General features: G+C 37.2%; 1 protein-coding gene across 1 annotated transcript; it reads left to right on the top strand.

The window, feature by feature from the left end:
* Positions 1-12,967: 12,967 nt before the first annotated feature.
* LOC142180707 (uncharacterized) lies at positions 12,968-14,079 on the top strand. Its single transcript, XM_075252764.1, has 3 exons — positions 12,968-13,131; positions 13,204-13,254; positions 13,635-14,079. The coding sequence occupies exons 1-3, from the start codon at positions 12,968-12,970 to the stop codon at positions 14,077-14,079; spliced, it is 660 nt and encodes a 219-aa protein (XP_075108865.1).
* The last annotated feature ends 4,859 nt before the right edge of the window (positions 14,080-18,938 follow it).

The following is an 18,938-nucleotide window of genomic DNA, read 5'->3' as shown; positions in this document are numbered from 1 at the left end:
AATCTGAAACTGAATCCCGCCAAGTGTGCATTTTGGGTTCCTGCTGGTAAATTATTGGGTTTCATTGTGAGTCGTCGAGGAATAGAATTGGATCTGTCAAAGGTCAAAACTATCCAAGAATTGCCGCCGCTGAAGAACAAGAAGGACGTGATGAGTTTCCTGGGGAGACTCAACTATATCAGCCGGTTCATAGCTCATTCCACGGTTATTTATGAACCTATCTTTAAAATGTTGAAAAAGGACGCTTCCACCAAGTGGACTGATGATTGTCAGAAAGCTTTTGACAGAATTAAGGAATACCTGTCAACGCCGTCGGTCTTGGTTTTGCCTGAGCCAGGAAGACCCATATTGCTTTACCTTGTGGTATTTGATGGAGCATTCGGTTGTGTTCTGGGACAACATGATGAAACAGGGAGAAAAGAGCAAGCCATCTACTATCTCAGTAAGAAGTTCACACCGTACGAGGCCTGGTATTCTCTTTTAGAATGCACTTGTTGTGCTCTGACTTGGGTTGCGCAGAAGTTGAGGCATTACTTATGTGCTTACACTACTTATCTCATATCCAGAATGGACCCTTTGAAGTATATCTTCCAGAAACCCATGCCCACTAGCAAGCTCGCCAAGTGGCAAATCCTGCTAAGTGAATTCGACATTGTTTATGTGATCCAGAAAGCAATCAACGGGCAAGCTTTGGTGGATCATCTCACCGAGAATCCCGTGGACGGAGAATACGAGCCCCTAAAATGTATTTTCTCGATTAATAGGTATCTTTCATAGGAGAAGATATTGCAGAATCCTATGATGGTTGGAGGTTTTTTTTCGACGGAGCTGCAAATTTCAAAGGAGTTAGCATAGGAGCAGTCCTAGTATCAGAAACTGGCCAGCACTACCTGGTATCCGTCAAGCTCAAGTTCCCTTGCACCAATAATATGGTCGAATATAAAGCCTGCATCTTGAGGCTCAAAATGGCCATTGACATGAACGTTCAGGAGTTGCTAGTGATCGGGGAATCAGACTTGCTCATACATCAGGTTCGAGAAGAGTGGGCAACCAAGAACTCTAAGATACTTCCCTACTTGCATCACATACAAGAGTTGAGGAAAAGGTTCACAAAGACAGAATTTCAGTACGTCCCCAAAGTCCAGAACGAGTTTGCTGATGCATTAGCTACTTTATCGTCCATGATCCAGCATCCAGATACAAATTTCACTGATCCCATCCCAGTAAAGATTAATGATCAGCCAGCTTATTACGCCCACGTTGAGGAAGAAGCGGATGGAAAACCATGGTTCCATGACATCAAGGAGCACCTGACAATAGGGGAATATCCAGAACTTGCCAACGCTACTCAGAAGTGCACACTTCGTAGGTTATCCAACAACTTCTTTCACGGTGGAGGAATCCTGTACAGGAGGACTCCCGATTTGGGTTTACTAAGGTGTGTCGAAGCAAAAGAAGCATCCAGGCTATTGGACGAAGTGCATGCAGGGAGCTGCGGGCCGCACATGAATGGTTTTGTCTTAGCAAAGAAGATACTCCGAGCAGGGTATTTTTGGATGACTATGGAAACAGACTGTATCCGATATGTTTGCAAATGCCATCGCTGTCAGATACATGCAGATATGATAAAGGTGCCTCCAAACGAGCTTACTGCAAAAAGCTCACTATGGCCATTCGCCGCTTGGGGAATGGATGTTATCGGATCTATCGAGCCTGCCGGATCAAATGGGCACATGTTCACCTTAGTGGCAATCGATTATTTTACCAAATGGGTCGAAGCAGCATTATACAAGGCGGTCATTAAGAAGGTTGTGGCAGATTTCGTCCGCGACCGCATTGTTTATCAGTTCGGAATTTTGGAATCAATCATCACCGATAATGGTTCCAATCTCAATAGCGACTTGATGAAAGCAATGTGTGAAACATTAAAGATCAAACACAAGAACTCTACAGCCTACAGGCCTCATATGAATGGAGATGTGGAGGTAGCCAACAAAAATATCAAGAAGATACTAAGGAAGATGGTCGAAAGGCACAAACAATGGCATGAGAAATTATTCGCCTTATTGGGATACCGTACCATAGTCCGCACATCGACCGGAGCAACTCCCTACATGTTGGTTTATGGTACAGAGGTGGTCATCCCCGTCAAGGTAGAAATTCCCTCCTTAAGGATCATACAAGAAGCAGAGTTGGATGATGCAGAATGGGTAAAAGGACGCTACGAGCAGTTAGCCCTTATAGATGGGAAAAGGATGAATGCAGTTTGCCACGGTCAGTTGTATCAGAACAGAATGTCCAGAGCCTTCAATAAAAGAGTTAAGCCAAGGAAGTTTACACCGGGGCAGCTGGTGTTGAAGAAAATATTCTCACATCATGATGAAGCCAAAGGGAAGTTCTCTCCCGATTGGCAGGGTCCCTATATGGTTCACCGGGTTCTAACTGGAGGAGCCCTTATTCTTGCAAAGATGGATCGAGAGGTTTGGCCGAAGCCAATCAATTCAGATGCAGTGAAACGATATTATGTGTAACCACTTATGATTCCTTTTATAATGTAATTTAAACTACGCCTGACCTGATTCCCGTTTAAGAGGGGATACGTAGGCAGCCCTATGGGTTCGGTCACAATTTAATAAAAATTCCATTTTGCCCCGCTATTGGAACTGGGGCAGAATTTGAGGAGGGCCCTCAAAATTCCGAAGTTGATTTTAGTCCATGCATCGCCAGAAGCGCCAGCCCAATAAACTGGGGCTGAATTTTGAGGAGGACCCTCAAAATTCCGAAGATGATTTTTTTAGTCATTCAGCACAGCTTTCAGAAATGTCCGCTCAGCAAACTGGGGCAGAATTTTGAGGAGGACCCTCAAAATTCCGGAGCGAAAGAGGTTGCAATGTCTTGAACCACGTCGCAATCATTGGTTCATCTAAAGAAAACTATTTTCGATTATATACTTACGTTATATTTACTTATCATGCATAACTATTATCAGAATTGCTGTTGTTTAGAGACGCTACCCCAATGACACACAACGTCAAGAGCCCGGGGAAGACGAACTAACATTTTCCCCTTACAAAACTCATGATTTTCTTTGGATGCAGGCACTCGACTTGCAATATCGTCAGGTATATTTATGTATGCATACTTTCCCAAGAATGCAACTTCTCAGAATCATCACTTGCCCGCAATTGCTATCTGTACACAATCTCCCCAGCAGTCATATTGTCGTAATCGGCTATCAGCTAAGAGATCTTACTACTAATCGTCCTTTTACATTCTTGCACTGCATAAGGCTACTTATCTGCCTTTCGAGACTAAGCTCTGTCTCCATCTGCATTTTGCATAAGGCTACTTTTCTGCCTTCCGAGGTTAAGCTCTACCTCCCTCATCATCTGCATAAGGCTACTTATCTGCCTTTCGAAACTAAGCTCTGTCTCTATCTGCATTTTGCATAAGGCTACTTTTCTGCCTTCCGAGGTTAATCTCTACCTCTATCATCATCTGCATAAGGCTACTTATCTGCCTTTCGAGACTAATACCTGTCTCCATCTGCATTTTGCATAAGGCTACTTTTCTGTCTTCCGAGGTTAAGCTCTACCTCCATCATCATCTGCATAAGGCTACTTATCTGCCTTTCGAGACTAAGCCCTGTCTCCATCTGCATTTTGCATAAGGCTACTTTTCTGCCTTCCGAGGTTAAGCTCTACCTCCATCATCATCTGCATAAGGCTACTCTTTTGCCTTTCGAGACTAAGCACTGTCTCCATCTGCATTTTGCATAAGGCTACTTTTCTGCCTTCCGAGGTTAAGCTCTACCTCCATCATCATCTGCATAAGGCTACTTATCTGCCTTTCGAGACTAAGCCCTGTCTCCATCTGCATAAGGCTACTCTATCTGCCTTTCGAGACTAAGCATTGTCTCCATCCTGCTATCGCCTCTTTAGTTTTCTCGCACGGCTGCAACATCGCCACCTTCATTTAAATTCAGTACCGGCTGAAAGATCGCCACCTTTTGCATTTCATGGGCTGAAAGATCGCCAACCTATTCAAAGACATCATAGTTCGGAGGCACCATCTACATGGCCCGAGAACATCATTTCATGGCCTGCGAATTTTTATTTACGCTCTTCATAGCCCGGGACGTCATCCTAACCGTTAAAACACAACATTCATGGTCCAATGGGAACTTGCATCACGTTTAAATTTATGTACAATCTATGCTGTATTGCCCACTTTCAGGTACACCGGCTAGCAAACAGCCGTCTCAGTAGTAGCGATCCCGCTCCGGTTCTCACAGCCTATCAGACTTTAACTATCCTTCTCAACTTAGGCATCGCGTCTGTTCCTTTCAATAACTCTATCGGCATATTTCGCCGATGGATCCTGAACTACATATGGCCTGATTCTTGTAAGATCAGGGGTATGTAGGCAGATCAAGAGCCAGAGCTCGGTCAGAATTCTTTGCAAATCGTCTCTTTCGGTCAAAATTGGCCATCATATCTTTACCCGACAACTCTTTCATCCTTCCCGGGTAAAGATGGGCAGTTGTTGATACCCAATTTTTCCCTATATATTTCTTTTACATGCAAATAATTTCAAATATCATATACATATATATATAAGTATGCCCAAGTGTTTTAGTATTTTTCCAATTTTTTAAAAGATTTTTAAATTGATTTATTGCTCAATAATTATTCCCAAAATTATCACTTTGGTGAATAACTTATTTTATTCTCATATTTATACCAAAATATAGGTAGGTTACTTTTCATATATTTTTACAAATTAATTTGGTATTTTAAAAGCTAAATTGCATATAATTGCAATTTTAGCCTGCTTTAAGATTTAATAGCATTTTATAATTATGAAACTGGTTCCAATATTTTTTAATTAATATTTATATACTATTAACGGATCCAGTGCTTTTAATTTGCTTTCAAAATTATTTTTTACTATTTTTATAAAATAAAAAGGGAAAACTTGCTATTTAAATTTTGGCCTCGGTTCGTTTCAATTGAAGCCCCATTACATTTCGATTTTAGCCTAAAATTGACCCAATTTCAAACTCAAATTCGGACCAGCCCAATTACCACTCTAACCCGACCCAGCACCTATTCAATCGACCCAGCCCATAACCCCTTTTAATCCCGACCGTTGATCATTTAGATCAACGGCCACCGTTGCTTCTTACCTTTTTTAATCCAAACGACCCTAAACCCTACCTCATTCTTTCAGAGACGCCGCCTTTGAATCCCTTCTTTCTCTCAACTCTCTCTCAACTCACCTCAAACCCTAGCCGCCGCCTCTCACTGAAACCCTAATCCATGGCTTCCCAGGCTTATTGGAGGCCTATACCAGCCTCGCATGGCTTTTACGTGCTCGTTTCTGAGGTCCTATGACCAGATCTTGAAAGGTTTCGACCAAGCCTTTGCTTGATGACTGTTCTCCGGTCATCTTCAATCTTTGTCCGGCCAGCCATGGCTATCCGAGTTTGACCTTCGACTCTCCTGCTTAGATCGATGGTTTTTAAAGCCTTCCTCATCACCTGGGTTTCTTATGAAACCCTAATCTCTAAGGTTCCTCCGATTTTATTCCAGATCTGCTCCGGATCTATGTGTGTTTTAAACTTGCTAATTCTCGAAGTTTCTTTAATTTTGCTTTCAAAACTCTTTATTCTACAACTAGGGTTTCATGTTAAGTTATTTCGAATCTTTTTTCTGATTCTCGACATGTTTTGCTGTGTTTTGCTTGTGTTGTTTTTCTATTTGAGTTAGCATGTTGAAAACCCTAATTTTTGGAATTTTGTTTGAGTTTATTAGTCTGTTTGTTTGTATTAGTTTGATTTACCTTGTTTACACCTGATTAGCGTTGAAAACCCTAATTTTCGGGGTTTATTTGAGATTCTGAATTTGCTTGTTTGTTTCACTTGTTTATCGCCTCTAAACTCGACTAATTTTTGAAAACCCTAGTTCTTTTGGGCCTATTCGAGTCCTTTGAGTTTATTCGTGCAATTCGTCTGTCTGAAGTTGCTCAGCCCGATTCTTTTTGTTTCAGCATCTCTCTTCCTTATGTGATTCCTTTTTGTTCTGCGTTCCGACTATCTGTCAAACTCGACTGTGTTTTCAAAAAGGTTTTTACTTGATTCTTCGCATGCTTCTGATCTTTTCCTCTACTAATAAACCACTGAAACCTGACCTATGTGACTATCATGCTATGAATGCTTGCTCTATGCTATTACTATATGTTGTTCCTTCTCGCCATAGCTTGGCCTCACATGCTTATTACTTGTGCACTTCATTTATATACTGAGTCCCTTCCGTGATTGATTTTCAAACTTTTCCTTATGAAATTTTGATTTTTTACTCGCCCGTGAAGGGTTAATTGATTCTCTCTCTTTGTTTGGCCTTACCAGACCTTTCCAAAATAAGTACATTCCTTTATTTAGACTTAATCCCTTACTATATGGTTTTACTGCTCCTTTTATGGTAACAATCATTCTGCTTACAAATTGATCTTATTTCCTTATATTAATCCTGTTAGTGTCCGTTTGAGCAGTAATCCCTCGATTAAAGGGGAATACCTGTGTTAATTGATTCTGAATGTGTTTATTTCCATGAAACCTTATTTGTTACCTTATTCTCTACTCGTTTTCAAAACTATAAATACATGTACCTCTTCTCTTTCAAAAAACAAGTTCGAACACACAACATAAGTCACCACTTCTTCTCTCAAATACACTTAGGTTTTCTAAAAAAAAGCATTCGAGTTTTCTCTGAACTCATAAGCTCTCTTCTCTGATTGTGTTTTGGTTGCAAGTATCCTGCTTTTCTTTGTGCTTACTTTTCTGCAACTGGTATGTCTCTTCTTGTTTAAATTCTGCCCCTTCTCTTATGTGTTTATGCTTCAGTCTTTTCTTTGTTTATTTTACTGCTTTCTGCAAGCTTGTTATTCCTGCTCCTATATGAATCCCCATCCCTGAACCCTTTGTCTGCTGAGTTATGGTTCATAAAACATGACAACCCTTGACATTGTTGTTCATGTATATGGACTGGACTCCTGAGTCCTAAACTCTTTCAATTCCCATTCCTTTTCCCCCTTATATGTATTCTGAGCTTGAGACCTTGGTCTGGCAGTGTCCTAATCACTGCCCAGACCATAGTCTGACCTTCAATAGGTCTGTGCTGTTATTTGTTGGCTGAACAAGCTTGGTCAGGGGTGTGCCAGCCTACCTCGTGGCTAGGCATGACCACCAGCCTGCCATGGCATTCCCCAACCCCCTCTCTTGCACTTACACTCATTCTTAGAACCTAAGTTTTGCCCCTCTCCTTTGATCCTTGCTTTGGGATCCATGATCTCCCTCTAAACTTAGACACCTGAGGATTGGCTCTTCCACACTGCACTGTAACTCTTTCTAATTAATATCTTGGGTGTAAGCACTGCCTGGAGTTCCTGAAACTCCTTGGATCTCTGAAACACCCTAGATAAGAGAAGGCTTTGGAAATCTGGATCTCGGAAGTGGTTCAGTCTCATATTGTTAGATACTAAGTCTGAATTAGGCTGCTCGGATGTAGCTGTAATTTCTGATGTATTTTTTATTTCTGTCTTATTTTTTACTGGTCTATAATAATTTGTATAAACTCATGGGATTTTGTGAAAAGGGGAGGGGGGTTAATTTTCATGCACAAAAGGGTAGAAATCATGTCTATAGGTTTAATTTCTACACTGCGCAATTTCACACGTAGAGACCATGCCTATAGGATTTAACTTCTAAACTTTCTGCAACTATGCATATAGATACCGTGCTCATAGGGGTTTACATTTCTGCACATAATGATACCATTAGGCAAACTGTAGGCTTAATTATAAAGTTTCATATAGATACCATGTTCGTAAGACTCCTATTAAAAAAAGTGTTAAAATCAGTTATCGTATAGAAAGCATGCCTATAGGAACTTCGAGTCGGAACTGTCTCATTTGTTCAAAACAGCACCAACCGTTTAAATTAGTATATACTTTGGTAAAACTGGCAGCCTTCTGTGATTTTCTGAACCTCATAAGTTAACAAACATTTTCTAAACCAAACTGGCATTTTCTAAAACTCACTTTTTTCTGGTAAGGTTCGTGAAACTCTTTTTTTTCCAACTAGTATGCATGTCTTATTAAGCTCCTTTCTTTTCTTTTAAATCTTTTTCAAAACAATACATTCTTTTTCTGAAACTCGTTTCACTCTGATAAAAAACTGGTAACTCTTCATAACCAGTTCGCTTTTCGAAATCATTAGTTCTATCTAACACATAGTTGAAAGTAGATTAGTCCTTAAGAACTGCATTCGAGCGAGCCTAATGCGGACTTCCTGTCTAAAAGTATGTGTTGAACCAGTCCGCTTATCGCTTTAAAAGTATGTGTTGATTGACGCCTAGTGTTTTGTCCTTTGAAAGCTCTCAAAAGGCCCCAAATCCCTTTCCCTTTAGGATTATTAGTCCTAAATGCCTCCGGGACTGATAGGATTAGGACGGGTACTAGCATGCAATAAGTAACGAAACTTTCTGCGCTTTAATACCTTAACGGGGTGGGATGGGTAGAATATGGAGATGATGACTGATGCGCTAATATCACGTGTGACCCCTCTTTTTTGAGGAGTGATTGTTGGGTATTGTATTGAAGTGATCCATATTAATCGTAAACCTAGGAGCCCCCTCCCCTTATTTGCTTTCATCTCTTCTCGTGAGACCATTCAAATCTTTTTTTCATAAATTTCTGTCCTCTCTACTTACCTTCAAAAGTTTTCAACCTAATTGCAATGTTGTATGCAAGTCCTTATTTGAGCCTTGATTGTTTACTTGTAAAGTCACAATTGTAACATGGCCGGGACCATACTAGTGGATCTTGAGGGGTGCCTAACACCTTCCCCTCAAGATAATTTCTAGCCCTTACCCGAACTCTGGTTTTTCCAACTCAAACCTTTCTTAAAGTGTCCTAATGCACTATAATCATTAGGTGGCGACTCTTCAAAATTTCAAAACCCAATTCTCGAAAGGGAATAGAGTTATCCTCCCAAATGTCGTATACCCGATTTCGACTCTTAGAAAAAGGGGCCGTCGATAGTACGCCTATCACAAGATATGGGAAATGGGATCATGTTGCACTCCTGCAGATGAAACTGAAAGTGAAAGTTGCCTTATTTCTCTTTATCCGTGTTAGAAGTTAAATTGTAGTTTCCTTACTATTCTTTGATATTCTGTTTTATCTGCTACCCTGGAGCATGTTTCCCCTTTCCCAGCTTTGATTGTTTATTACCTATTTACTTTTCCGCCATATAGTATATAACTGCACAGGTTTATCTAGAGTCTAGTCCTAGCCTCATCACTACCTCGCCAGGGTTAGGCCAGACACTTACCAGTACATGAAGTCGGTTGTGCTGCTACTACACTCTATGCTCTTTTGCACAGATCCAGGTCTTGGACAGTAGCAGTAGCGCGAGAGCCAGCTTTCAATCCAGTGAGACACCGAAGTAGCCTTGCAAGCGTCCGCAGGCCCATCGTCTCCTTTATCTTTATTTCAGTCTGTTATCTCATGTATTCGAGACAAACAGTTAATATTTTTTTCTTTCAAATTGTTGTATTTAGTACTCTTAGAAGTTCGTGAGTAATGTGACACCAGTTCTTGGGTAGAGAAATATGTTGATTTCCGTATTACTGTTCAATTTCTTTAATTCAAGTCTTCCGTACATTTATTAAATTCCGCTGTTTTCATGCTATCATTGATAATCGTTAAAAAAAGTGATTTGTTAATGAAGTAAGCTGTTAAGGATTGGTTTGCCTAGCTCACATTAGTAGGCGCCATCATGACTCCCGAGGGTGAAAAATCCGGGTCGTGACACTGGTATTGATATGAGGCCGAGGGCCTGAGATACTTATATATGTCATGAGGTGGCTTGATTGATATGAGGCCTAGGGTCTAGATTTGATGCCACGAGATGGCTTGATGTTGCGCTTGGGCCGTAAGGGGCCCCTCCCGGAGTCTGTACACCCCCAGTAAGCGCAGATACCCATTGTGATCTGATATTGAGCCTGAGGGGTTGTTAATATTCTAATATTGAGCCCGAGGGGCTGGCACTGTCTAATATTGAGCCCGAGGGGCTGGTACTGTTCTGAGATGTTGCCCGAGGGGCGGATTTGTTGATACCATGCCCGAGGGCGAATTTCCATTTTGTTACTCACTCGTAAACTACTTGTTTTAATTGTTGGAAAAAAGAAATTTTCACTTGATTTCTCACTTCTTTACTGTTTAAAGTGATTTTTCTGCTTCAGTATGGAATGCCTTGTGTTTTTACGTGATTTCTTATCTTCAGTCATTATTTATATTTATTACTCACTGGGTCAGAGTACTTACATTACTCCCTGCACCATGTGTGCAGATTCAGGGGTTGCTGGTTCTGCTCCTGAGTGTTGATTCCTCCAGTTTCAGGCGGTTTTCAGGGATTACGAGGTAGCTGTTGACGTCCGCAACCCCGTGTCTCTATTATCTCGTCTTTTATATTCCTTACAAACATGGTACTAGTAATTGGATTTAGCAGACTTGTATTATGACTCATAGATGCTCATGACTTGTGATACCCCGATTAGGGCTGTGTCGGGCTAGATTTTCACATTTTATCTATATTTTACGCTATTTAGTATTATTAAACCATGTTTAGACTATATTTTTGTTAATTAACTGCTTTAAAAGATGATTTGGGTTAGACTAGCTGGCCTTGTCTTCACGAGAGGCGTCATCATGACCGGGTTCAGGGTTAGGGTCGTGACAGATAATTTACAAAAAATCGGACAGAGTTTCCCCTATTTTAGGACTATCCAAAAGTTTTCTTGTCTCATAAATAATTAACAACCAACCAGTATTTACCTAAATCAACCACAATCTTCATGAACTAACAAACGAGTTTTCACCAACACTACCAACCTTATAAATAAGATAATACTAAGCCTATCTCAAAAATACGGAAAGAAAGTGCAATACTAGTAACTAGTCCAATTTAACAAATGAATACTCCTGACACTAATAAAAATAATTATAGAGTGACTCTAAAAGTTCAAAAGAAAAGATAGTAACAATAAATAAACTCTTCAAAAGAAAAGATAGTAACAATAAATAAACTCTTCGCCCATGCGAACAAGTGCGGGGCTCACCAGGAACGGTCAACACGTATAATCTAATTAGTAAAATCCTCGCTCGCGTCAACTGCTTTCTCTGTATAAAAAATAGCGGGGAGTGAGACGCTAGCTCAGTGAGTAATAACACTTAACCATAACCGTTTTTGATTAGGGACAAGTCAAAAATACATGCTTGTATAATAAAATTCAGAAATTATCATAAAAATATAATGCCCTTTCAAAACGGTAAGAATAATCAATCTCATCATGTATTTTCTGTAACAGAAATCAATTTAACAATTCGATAATAAACTTGGTAAGTACTGTATCATATCAAATCTTTATGTTTGGGAGGTTTCCAAGGAAGGATTATGTAATCTGTATCACTGTGTGGACCCCTTCGTAAAACGAGTCAAATATAACTGTAGGTCCCTACTCGAGGAAAAACTGTAACTGTATGCTAGTTCTACCTTCCCACTAGCGAGGGCTATAATTGTAATCGATAATCTGTAAATACAAGGTGCACCAAGTCTAACGAACCCGCCGTTAGCTACGGGATCCTTCAAAGTCTCCTCCCATTAATACTCTTTCTTGTAAATAGTAAATATTCGTACAAAAGCATTTTCAAAATAATAAATGGCATATCATTCCTTATCAAATCTGGTGATTTTCTTTCGATAACAGTAATCATGTCTCAAGTAACAATAAAACATGTCTAATAACAGTGAGAATACTTCAAATAACTGTAGCATCTCAAGTAACAGTAAAACATATCTAGTAACGGTGAAAACATTTAGATTAATCGGTAAACATCTCAAGTAAACTGTTCAGTATCATATCAAGTAAAGGACTTGTCCCACATGCAATTTCAAAGCATCAGTAATACATTTATTTTCAAAATCATATATAAACCATGCAGGTTATGAAACCACAAATTGTGGTAAGATTACTACTCACAATACTCGTGCCGAAATATCAAGTATGTCAATTCGAGCAGTTCGTACAATTTGCTTTGGTCAATCTATATTATCACAAACACTAGTTAAGTATCAACTTCATGAACTACCGACATATTCGGGTTTTATTCTATCAAATTTCCTCCCGATTTCATTGGAAATAACCTCAATTAGGCTACAAAAGGCCTATCAGAGTATTCTCTATCATTCTTTATTTCTCAGTTCATGATTCGAACATCAGGTAATAAACTTATCATAATAAAAACATTAGAACCTAATGTTACCTATTATAATTAAGCACCAACTAAATTCCAATACCAGATTTAAATATCTAAACAATTCAAATTTAACAATCTCAAATACTCTTCAAAACAGGTTATACCCAAATATGTGCATAGCTAAACCCAATAAAAGTTATACATCATCTTTCTCACTAGCATTTAGCTTCAGTTTCTAATGAAAGCTCAGATACTTGGGGAAACAACTCAAATAGAATCAAAGTAACATTAACATGTATAAGCCGATGTGTGGCAGTAACTATGAGCTTCAACTCTGGTCCTTCTTTTGTCTTGTATGGTTTAATGACAAAACTTTATTCTCCTAAACCTTTTTTCACGTTGCTGAAGTATTTCACCTTGGTTTTTAGTTGACTTGTACAGTATCTTGCTCTAGGTAAAGCTATCCTCTCTATTCCCTTTTGATTCTTTAATCTTGGAATATGCCTCCCCCAAAATCCCTAACTCCCGTAGTATAATATTTATGGTGGGCTCGACCCATTTATTGCTCTTAGTATATTCTTTTTCTCTTTTGTCTCTTCTTTTATTTTATTAATTTAGCTAATGACTTAAATGTCCATAGTTAAAAATGGGTTATTACAAATATGCTCGTAAACCATACCAAAAAATATTTTATTATCCTAGACCAATCCCTCAAGATGTCCTAATAGAAGAACAAGACAATGACCACTACCACCAAGGTTATAGTGGGTCAGATATCTATGAATGGAACATAAATGGTCTTGCTGAAAGGCAAATCTATACAACAGTACATAGAATGCTTATGTACAGTACTATCTGTAAAGTTAATAAAAATACGGATAGGGCAATTGCTGAAATGATTATAGCTGGGTTTACTGGTCAGCTAAAAGGCTGGTAGGATAATTATCTGACTCATGACCAACGCTTTCAAATAATGAACGCAACCAAAACTGAAGAAGATAAGACTGTCCAAAACTCAATCTATTCTTTAGTTATGAATATCATCGAACACTTCTCTGCAAGATGGTCGGATAATAGTGAGACCATTAGAACTATGCTCCAAAATCTGAGGTGTAAAACTCTCACATCTTTTCGATGGTATAAAGATGTTTTCTTATCCAGAGTGATGGAATTACCAGAGAGTAATAGTACTCATTGGAAGTCCAAATTCATAGATGGACTCCCTCCTTATTTGTTGAAAGGGTTAGAAAGACCCTTAGAGGCACAGGGATGAGTATCAATTATGATACTTACTTATATGGTAAACTATTTAGCGTATGCACTCAGGAAGGTTTAGCTCTATGTAATGAGATCAAGCTAAACCAACAAATTAAGAAACATCGTCTCAATGAGAGACAACAATTAGGCGAATTTTGTGAGCAATTCGCCATTGACATACCTTCTAATAGAAAGAAATCCCATAAGAAGAAGGATTTCAAGAATAAAAAGGGTTCGACTGAAAAACGTTATGAACGAACCCAAAGAAGAAAGGATTTTCATAAAGCCAGAAAGGGTTTTATTAAATCAAAAAACCCTCACACCTGCTATAAATGTGGAAGAATAGGTCATTATGCAAAGGATTGCAAAATCAAGGACAAAATCAAAGACCTTGATTTAGATGAAATTATTAAAGATTCTTTATATAAGATTCTTTTAAATTCCTCATCAGAAAATTCTGATAGTGATGGATATGATTCATCAACTAGTGAAGACTTCTGATTCCTCCAAGAAGAAGATTATATTTCATCTTCTGGTGATGAGCAAGAATCCTCTAATAGGGGACAATGCTCAAAACAGTGTTGTAACACTGATAATAATCTTTATAATATTTATTCCCAGTTCACAGACTTGAATATCAATGTCTTGACCAATGATAGCATGCTAGAACTGTTAAGAGTCATTAAAGACCCTGAATTGAGGTCCCAAATTATTAATAAACTTCCTACAACTTCAGAGGTAGGAACAGAGGTGGAAGGAATTCCGTCTCAAAAAGGACCTTACACTATGTCTGAAATCAGAAAGCTTATTAAGAATAAGTCACAGCCTGATAGGTCGGCTACTGTCCAAGATTTGTGTACTGAGATAAATTATCTCAAAAAAGAAATCTCGGAATGAAAAGGCTTCAAATATAGCCTTAGATGAAAGAATTTTTAAATTAAAAAAATTCTAATATTGTTATTAATAAAGATTTCAGTACTAATATTACTGAAGCAAATAATTGTGCGAGTACTTCGAAAAAAAATACTGCTAGTACTTTACTAGGTGCTATTGATTTTTCTGAAGACGAATTTTTGCAAAAACTACAATACTTTACCACCCAAAAGTTTTTAATAAAAGTAACTCTTTTAATTGATTACAATTTCAAAAAGGAGTTTACTGCTCTATTTGATAGTGGAGCAGATTTAACTTGTATAAAAGGAGTAATACCCTCCAGATATTATTATAAAAAAGCTCATCGTTTAAACAATGCTAGTGGTGGTCAAATTGGTATTTCATATAAATTACCCAAGGTTTATATTTGCCAACAGGATGTCTGTGTACCAGAAAGTTTTATTTTGGTAAAGGATATTGTTCAGGACGTAATACTAGGTATCCCATTCTTTCATAAATTGATTCCTTTTGCACATTGGGATACAAAAGTTTTACTGGAACTTACAATGGAAGATGAATCACTTTTGAGTTTATAACTCAGCCAATCCAAAGTTTTTTGAACGAAATCATTTATAATAATATTTCTTCAAAGGTCAATCAAATTGCATTTTGAAAAATGAGATTTGTTCTCTTACTATTGAACAGGAATTGAAAAATCCCAAGCTAGTAGAAAAAATTAATTTTCTCAAAAACCATTTTTCTGCTTCTATTTGTGGTGATCATCCAAATCAATTTTGGAGCAGGAAAAAGCATATGATAAGTCTTCCTTATGAAGAAGACTTGTCTGAGGATAATATCCCCACCAAGGTTCGTCCTTGTCAAATGAACTTCGATTATTTGGAATTATGCAAAAAAGATATTGATTCCTTGCAACAGAAAGGTTTAATTAGACCCTCAAAGTCCAAATAGTCCTGTACTACTTTTTATGTTAATAAGCATGCTGAACAGGAACGAGGAATTCCTAGATTAGTTATCAACTACAAGCCCCTTAATAAGGTCTTGAAATTGATTAGATATCCTATTCCTAATAAGAATGACTTATTAGATAGATTACATGATGCAATTATATTATGAAAATTTAACTTGAAATCAGGTTATTGGCAAATTCAGATATCTGAATCAGATAAGTATAAAACTACTTTTAATGTTCCAATGGGTCAATATGAATGGAATGTAATACCCTCTGGTTTGAAGAATGCGTCTTCCAAATTTCAAAAAATTATGAATGATATCTTCTTTCCTTATACAGATTTCATAATTGTTTATATTGATGATATCTTGATATTTTCAAAAAATATTGAGTCACATTTTAAATATTTAGATTTGTTTAAAAAAATTATTATTCAAAATGGTTTAGTTATATCCAAACCAAAAATGATGATTTTTCAAAATAACATTAGATTTCTCGGTCATAATATCAAAAATGATAGAATTATTCCTATTAATAGAAGTATTGAATTTGCTTCTAAGTTCCCTGATGTTATCACCGATAAGACCCAGCTTCAACGATTTCTAGGAAGCTTAAATTATATTTCTCCTTTTATAAAGGATTTAGCCAAATATACTGCTCTTCTTTATGATAGATATATAGTATATATGTACAGTAATTAAGTTTAATACTATAAGTATTTCCCAAATATGCTAGATATATGCGCAAATTTTTTATTAAAAAAATATTATGGTATATTCTAGTATAAATATTTTATATCTTACGCATACCATAAATATACCATTTATTGTATACTAACTATCATAATTTAAATTTTTTGGAATTTAAGATATATATCTTACACATAATTTGCAAGTATGATACATGTTATAATACTGAAATAATTTTGTTACTTTTTTGTGTGTTTTATAGTGGAAAATGCTTTGAGTATATATTTTATAGGTCTTGATTATACCTTGCATATACATTTTATACATATTTAAATTGAAATAAATATAATTTAAAACATATAGGAGTATTATATTAGGTAAAAATACTGGATCCTATATCCTAGGTTATAAAACATGCATACACTGTATATATTTAGGATATGCTTAAATCCATAAATATACACCAAATAAACAACTTGATACACTGTAAGAATACATAAGATAGGCATCAAACACATTTTAGTACACAATAATAATACATAAGATATTGGTCGGTTGTGCATCAATATTCTGAAACAAAAGATTCTCAACTCCACGAGACTTTGAAATGCTTTGTTTTAAAAAGGAATAATAAACAAACCTTCACTTGCACCGGATAGGGTGAAGGAAAATTCATCTCGGATTATTGGGTGTCTTTTGCTTCTTTTTCTTCTTCTGTTTCTTATCTATTCCAGAGACTGCAATGATGGAATCTGTATGCTTAATGAGTTTTACCTTGTTCTTAGCTATGAGATTGGCAGTTTACTTAAAGAAAATAGGCGAATGGAGTTTTACATGAGATTTTGCCTTATCTTATGAGAAAAAGAACCAAATTGGAGGAATTTTTCGGTTTGTGATAATGGAGAAATAATCCCTATAATTTTGAGATTTTGGTTGAATATGGGAGATTTTTAAGCTCTGACACATGATCCCTTAAATCATTGCTCAGTTTTAAGAAATAAAGAATCTGATGGTAACGTATTATTTTTTAAAATATGCTATATATGTAAATGAATCTACTCTTTTTGAAATAAATCAAAAGTACTATTGTTTATATAATATTTGCTTACTAATTGCTCTACAGAGTAAAAATCTACTCGAACTACGCAGTACCCTGCTAACACCAAATATTTTCCTTACTTTCAATTAGATCCTTCTCTAGCCGGCCCTCAATGAAGAGCCAACATATTCCCAATCACGTATCTAACCATTCTGATCATGAACCTCCTGACATAGGAAACATGCAAATTGATGACCCTGTCACACCTATATTAAAGGTAACCTTTCTCCACACACTGTGCTCCACCACACGCTCCTACCTGCATCATTACTACAGAATTTGATCTATCAGATGAAAGCATTACCGGCGAAAATGATGATGAAAATTTCATCTCTCTTGGCACCACAGATAAAGCAAGATTATACTCCCCTTGGCAATTTCCTGTCATTATCAAAGTTTTTGGAAAAAAGATAGGCCACCAGATCCTACGTAACAAAATTACCTCTCTTTGGAATCCTACTGAGGATCTACCATTAATTGATCTAGGGCCTGGCTTCTTCCTAATTAAGTTCAATAAACAAGAAAGTATGCATAAAACATTTTATGGGGACCTTGGTTCATCCTTAACCATTTTCTCTTCGTTCGAAAATGGGAACCAAAATTTATCGCCTCCAACACACAATTAACCTACTCGACACTGTGGGTTTGTCTTCCAGCGTTATCTACTGAGTTTTATGATCTAGAAATCCTCCAACGAGTGGGCTCTAAATTGGGCCAATTATTAAAAATGTATACTTGCACTTCGGCAACCACTCGAGGAAGGTATGCACGTATTTGTATTGAGGTTCCACTACTAGAACTTCGGAAAAAAGCGATCAAAGTTGGTTGCTTACAGGTCAAAAAGCGACCAAAAAGCGTCCAAACTGGCTTGGTCGCTAGTTTGCTGGTCCATTTACCTTAGAGACCAAATATTCCGGGTAAACAATATACCGACCAACTTTGGTCGCTTTAATTTTAATAATATAAATTTAGCAACCAAAGTTGGTCTCTATACTTAAGTTACGTTTTTATTTATTTATTATTAACCAAAATATAGCGACCAACTTTGGTCTGTAAACCAAATATTATATTTTAAAATCTGAAAAATAGCAACCAAAGTTGATCGCTTTTTTTTTATTTTTTTTTAAACATAAGCGACCAAAAGTGGTAGCTAATTGCAAGAATTTAATTATTTTTTAAACATAAGCAACCAAAATTGGTCGCTATTTTTCAGAAATCTTTTTTTTATATAATAGCAACCAAAGTTGGTCGCTTTTTAAGAAATTTGGGTTAATTAGCGACCAATCTTGGTCGCTATTGCCCAAAAAATATTTTTTTTAAATAGAAAAGTGACCAACAAGCGACCAACCTGTGTATAATTTTGCAGAAACTGCCTGTTCTGGCAGCTACACCACCTGCCAGCATACCAAATTCCCTATTACAAGCAACAACAACAATACCAACAACAACACAATAAAAATAACACAACAACAACATTAACAACAACATTAAAACCAACAAAGTATATGTCAATAGAACTAACACATTAAGCTAATCAAACTAAGTTAACTCTTATTACAAGCCCATTCGAAAACCGGTTCTATTTGTCTAGTTCAAAGTGTATAAAAGTCAAGAAGTGTTTTGTACATCATTATCATCACCGTCTGATGAACTTTCATCACCAAGATGGTATACAGAAGGGTCTACTTGTCGAGGACAGGAAGAACGATCACGGGGAGGACGGGAGGAA

This window comes from Nicotiana tabacum, chromosome 5 (assembly GCF_000715075.1).
Source record: "Nicotiana tabacum cultivar K326 chromosome 5, ASM71507v2, whole genome shotgun sequence".
Lineage (NCBI taxonomy): Eukaryota > Viridiplantae > Streptophyta > Magnoliopsida > Solanales > Solanaceae > Nicotiana > Nicotiana tabacum.
The sequence above is the reverse complement of the archived record's forward strand: the minus strand, read 5'-3'. Positions and strand labels throughout refer to the sequence as shown.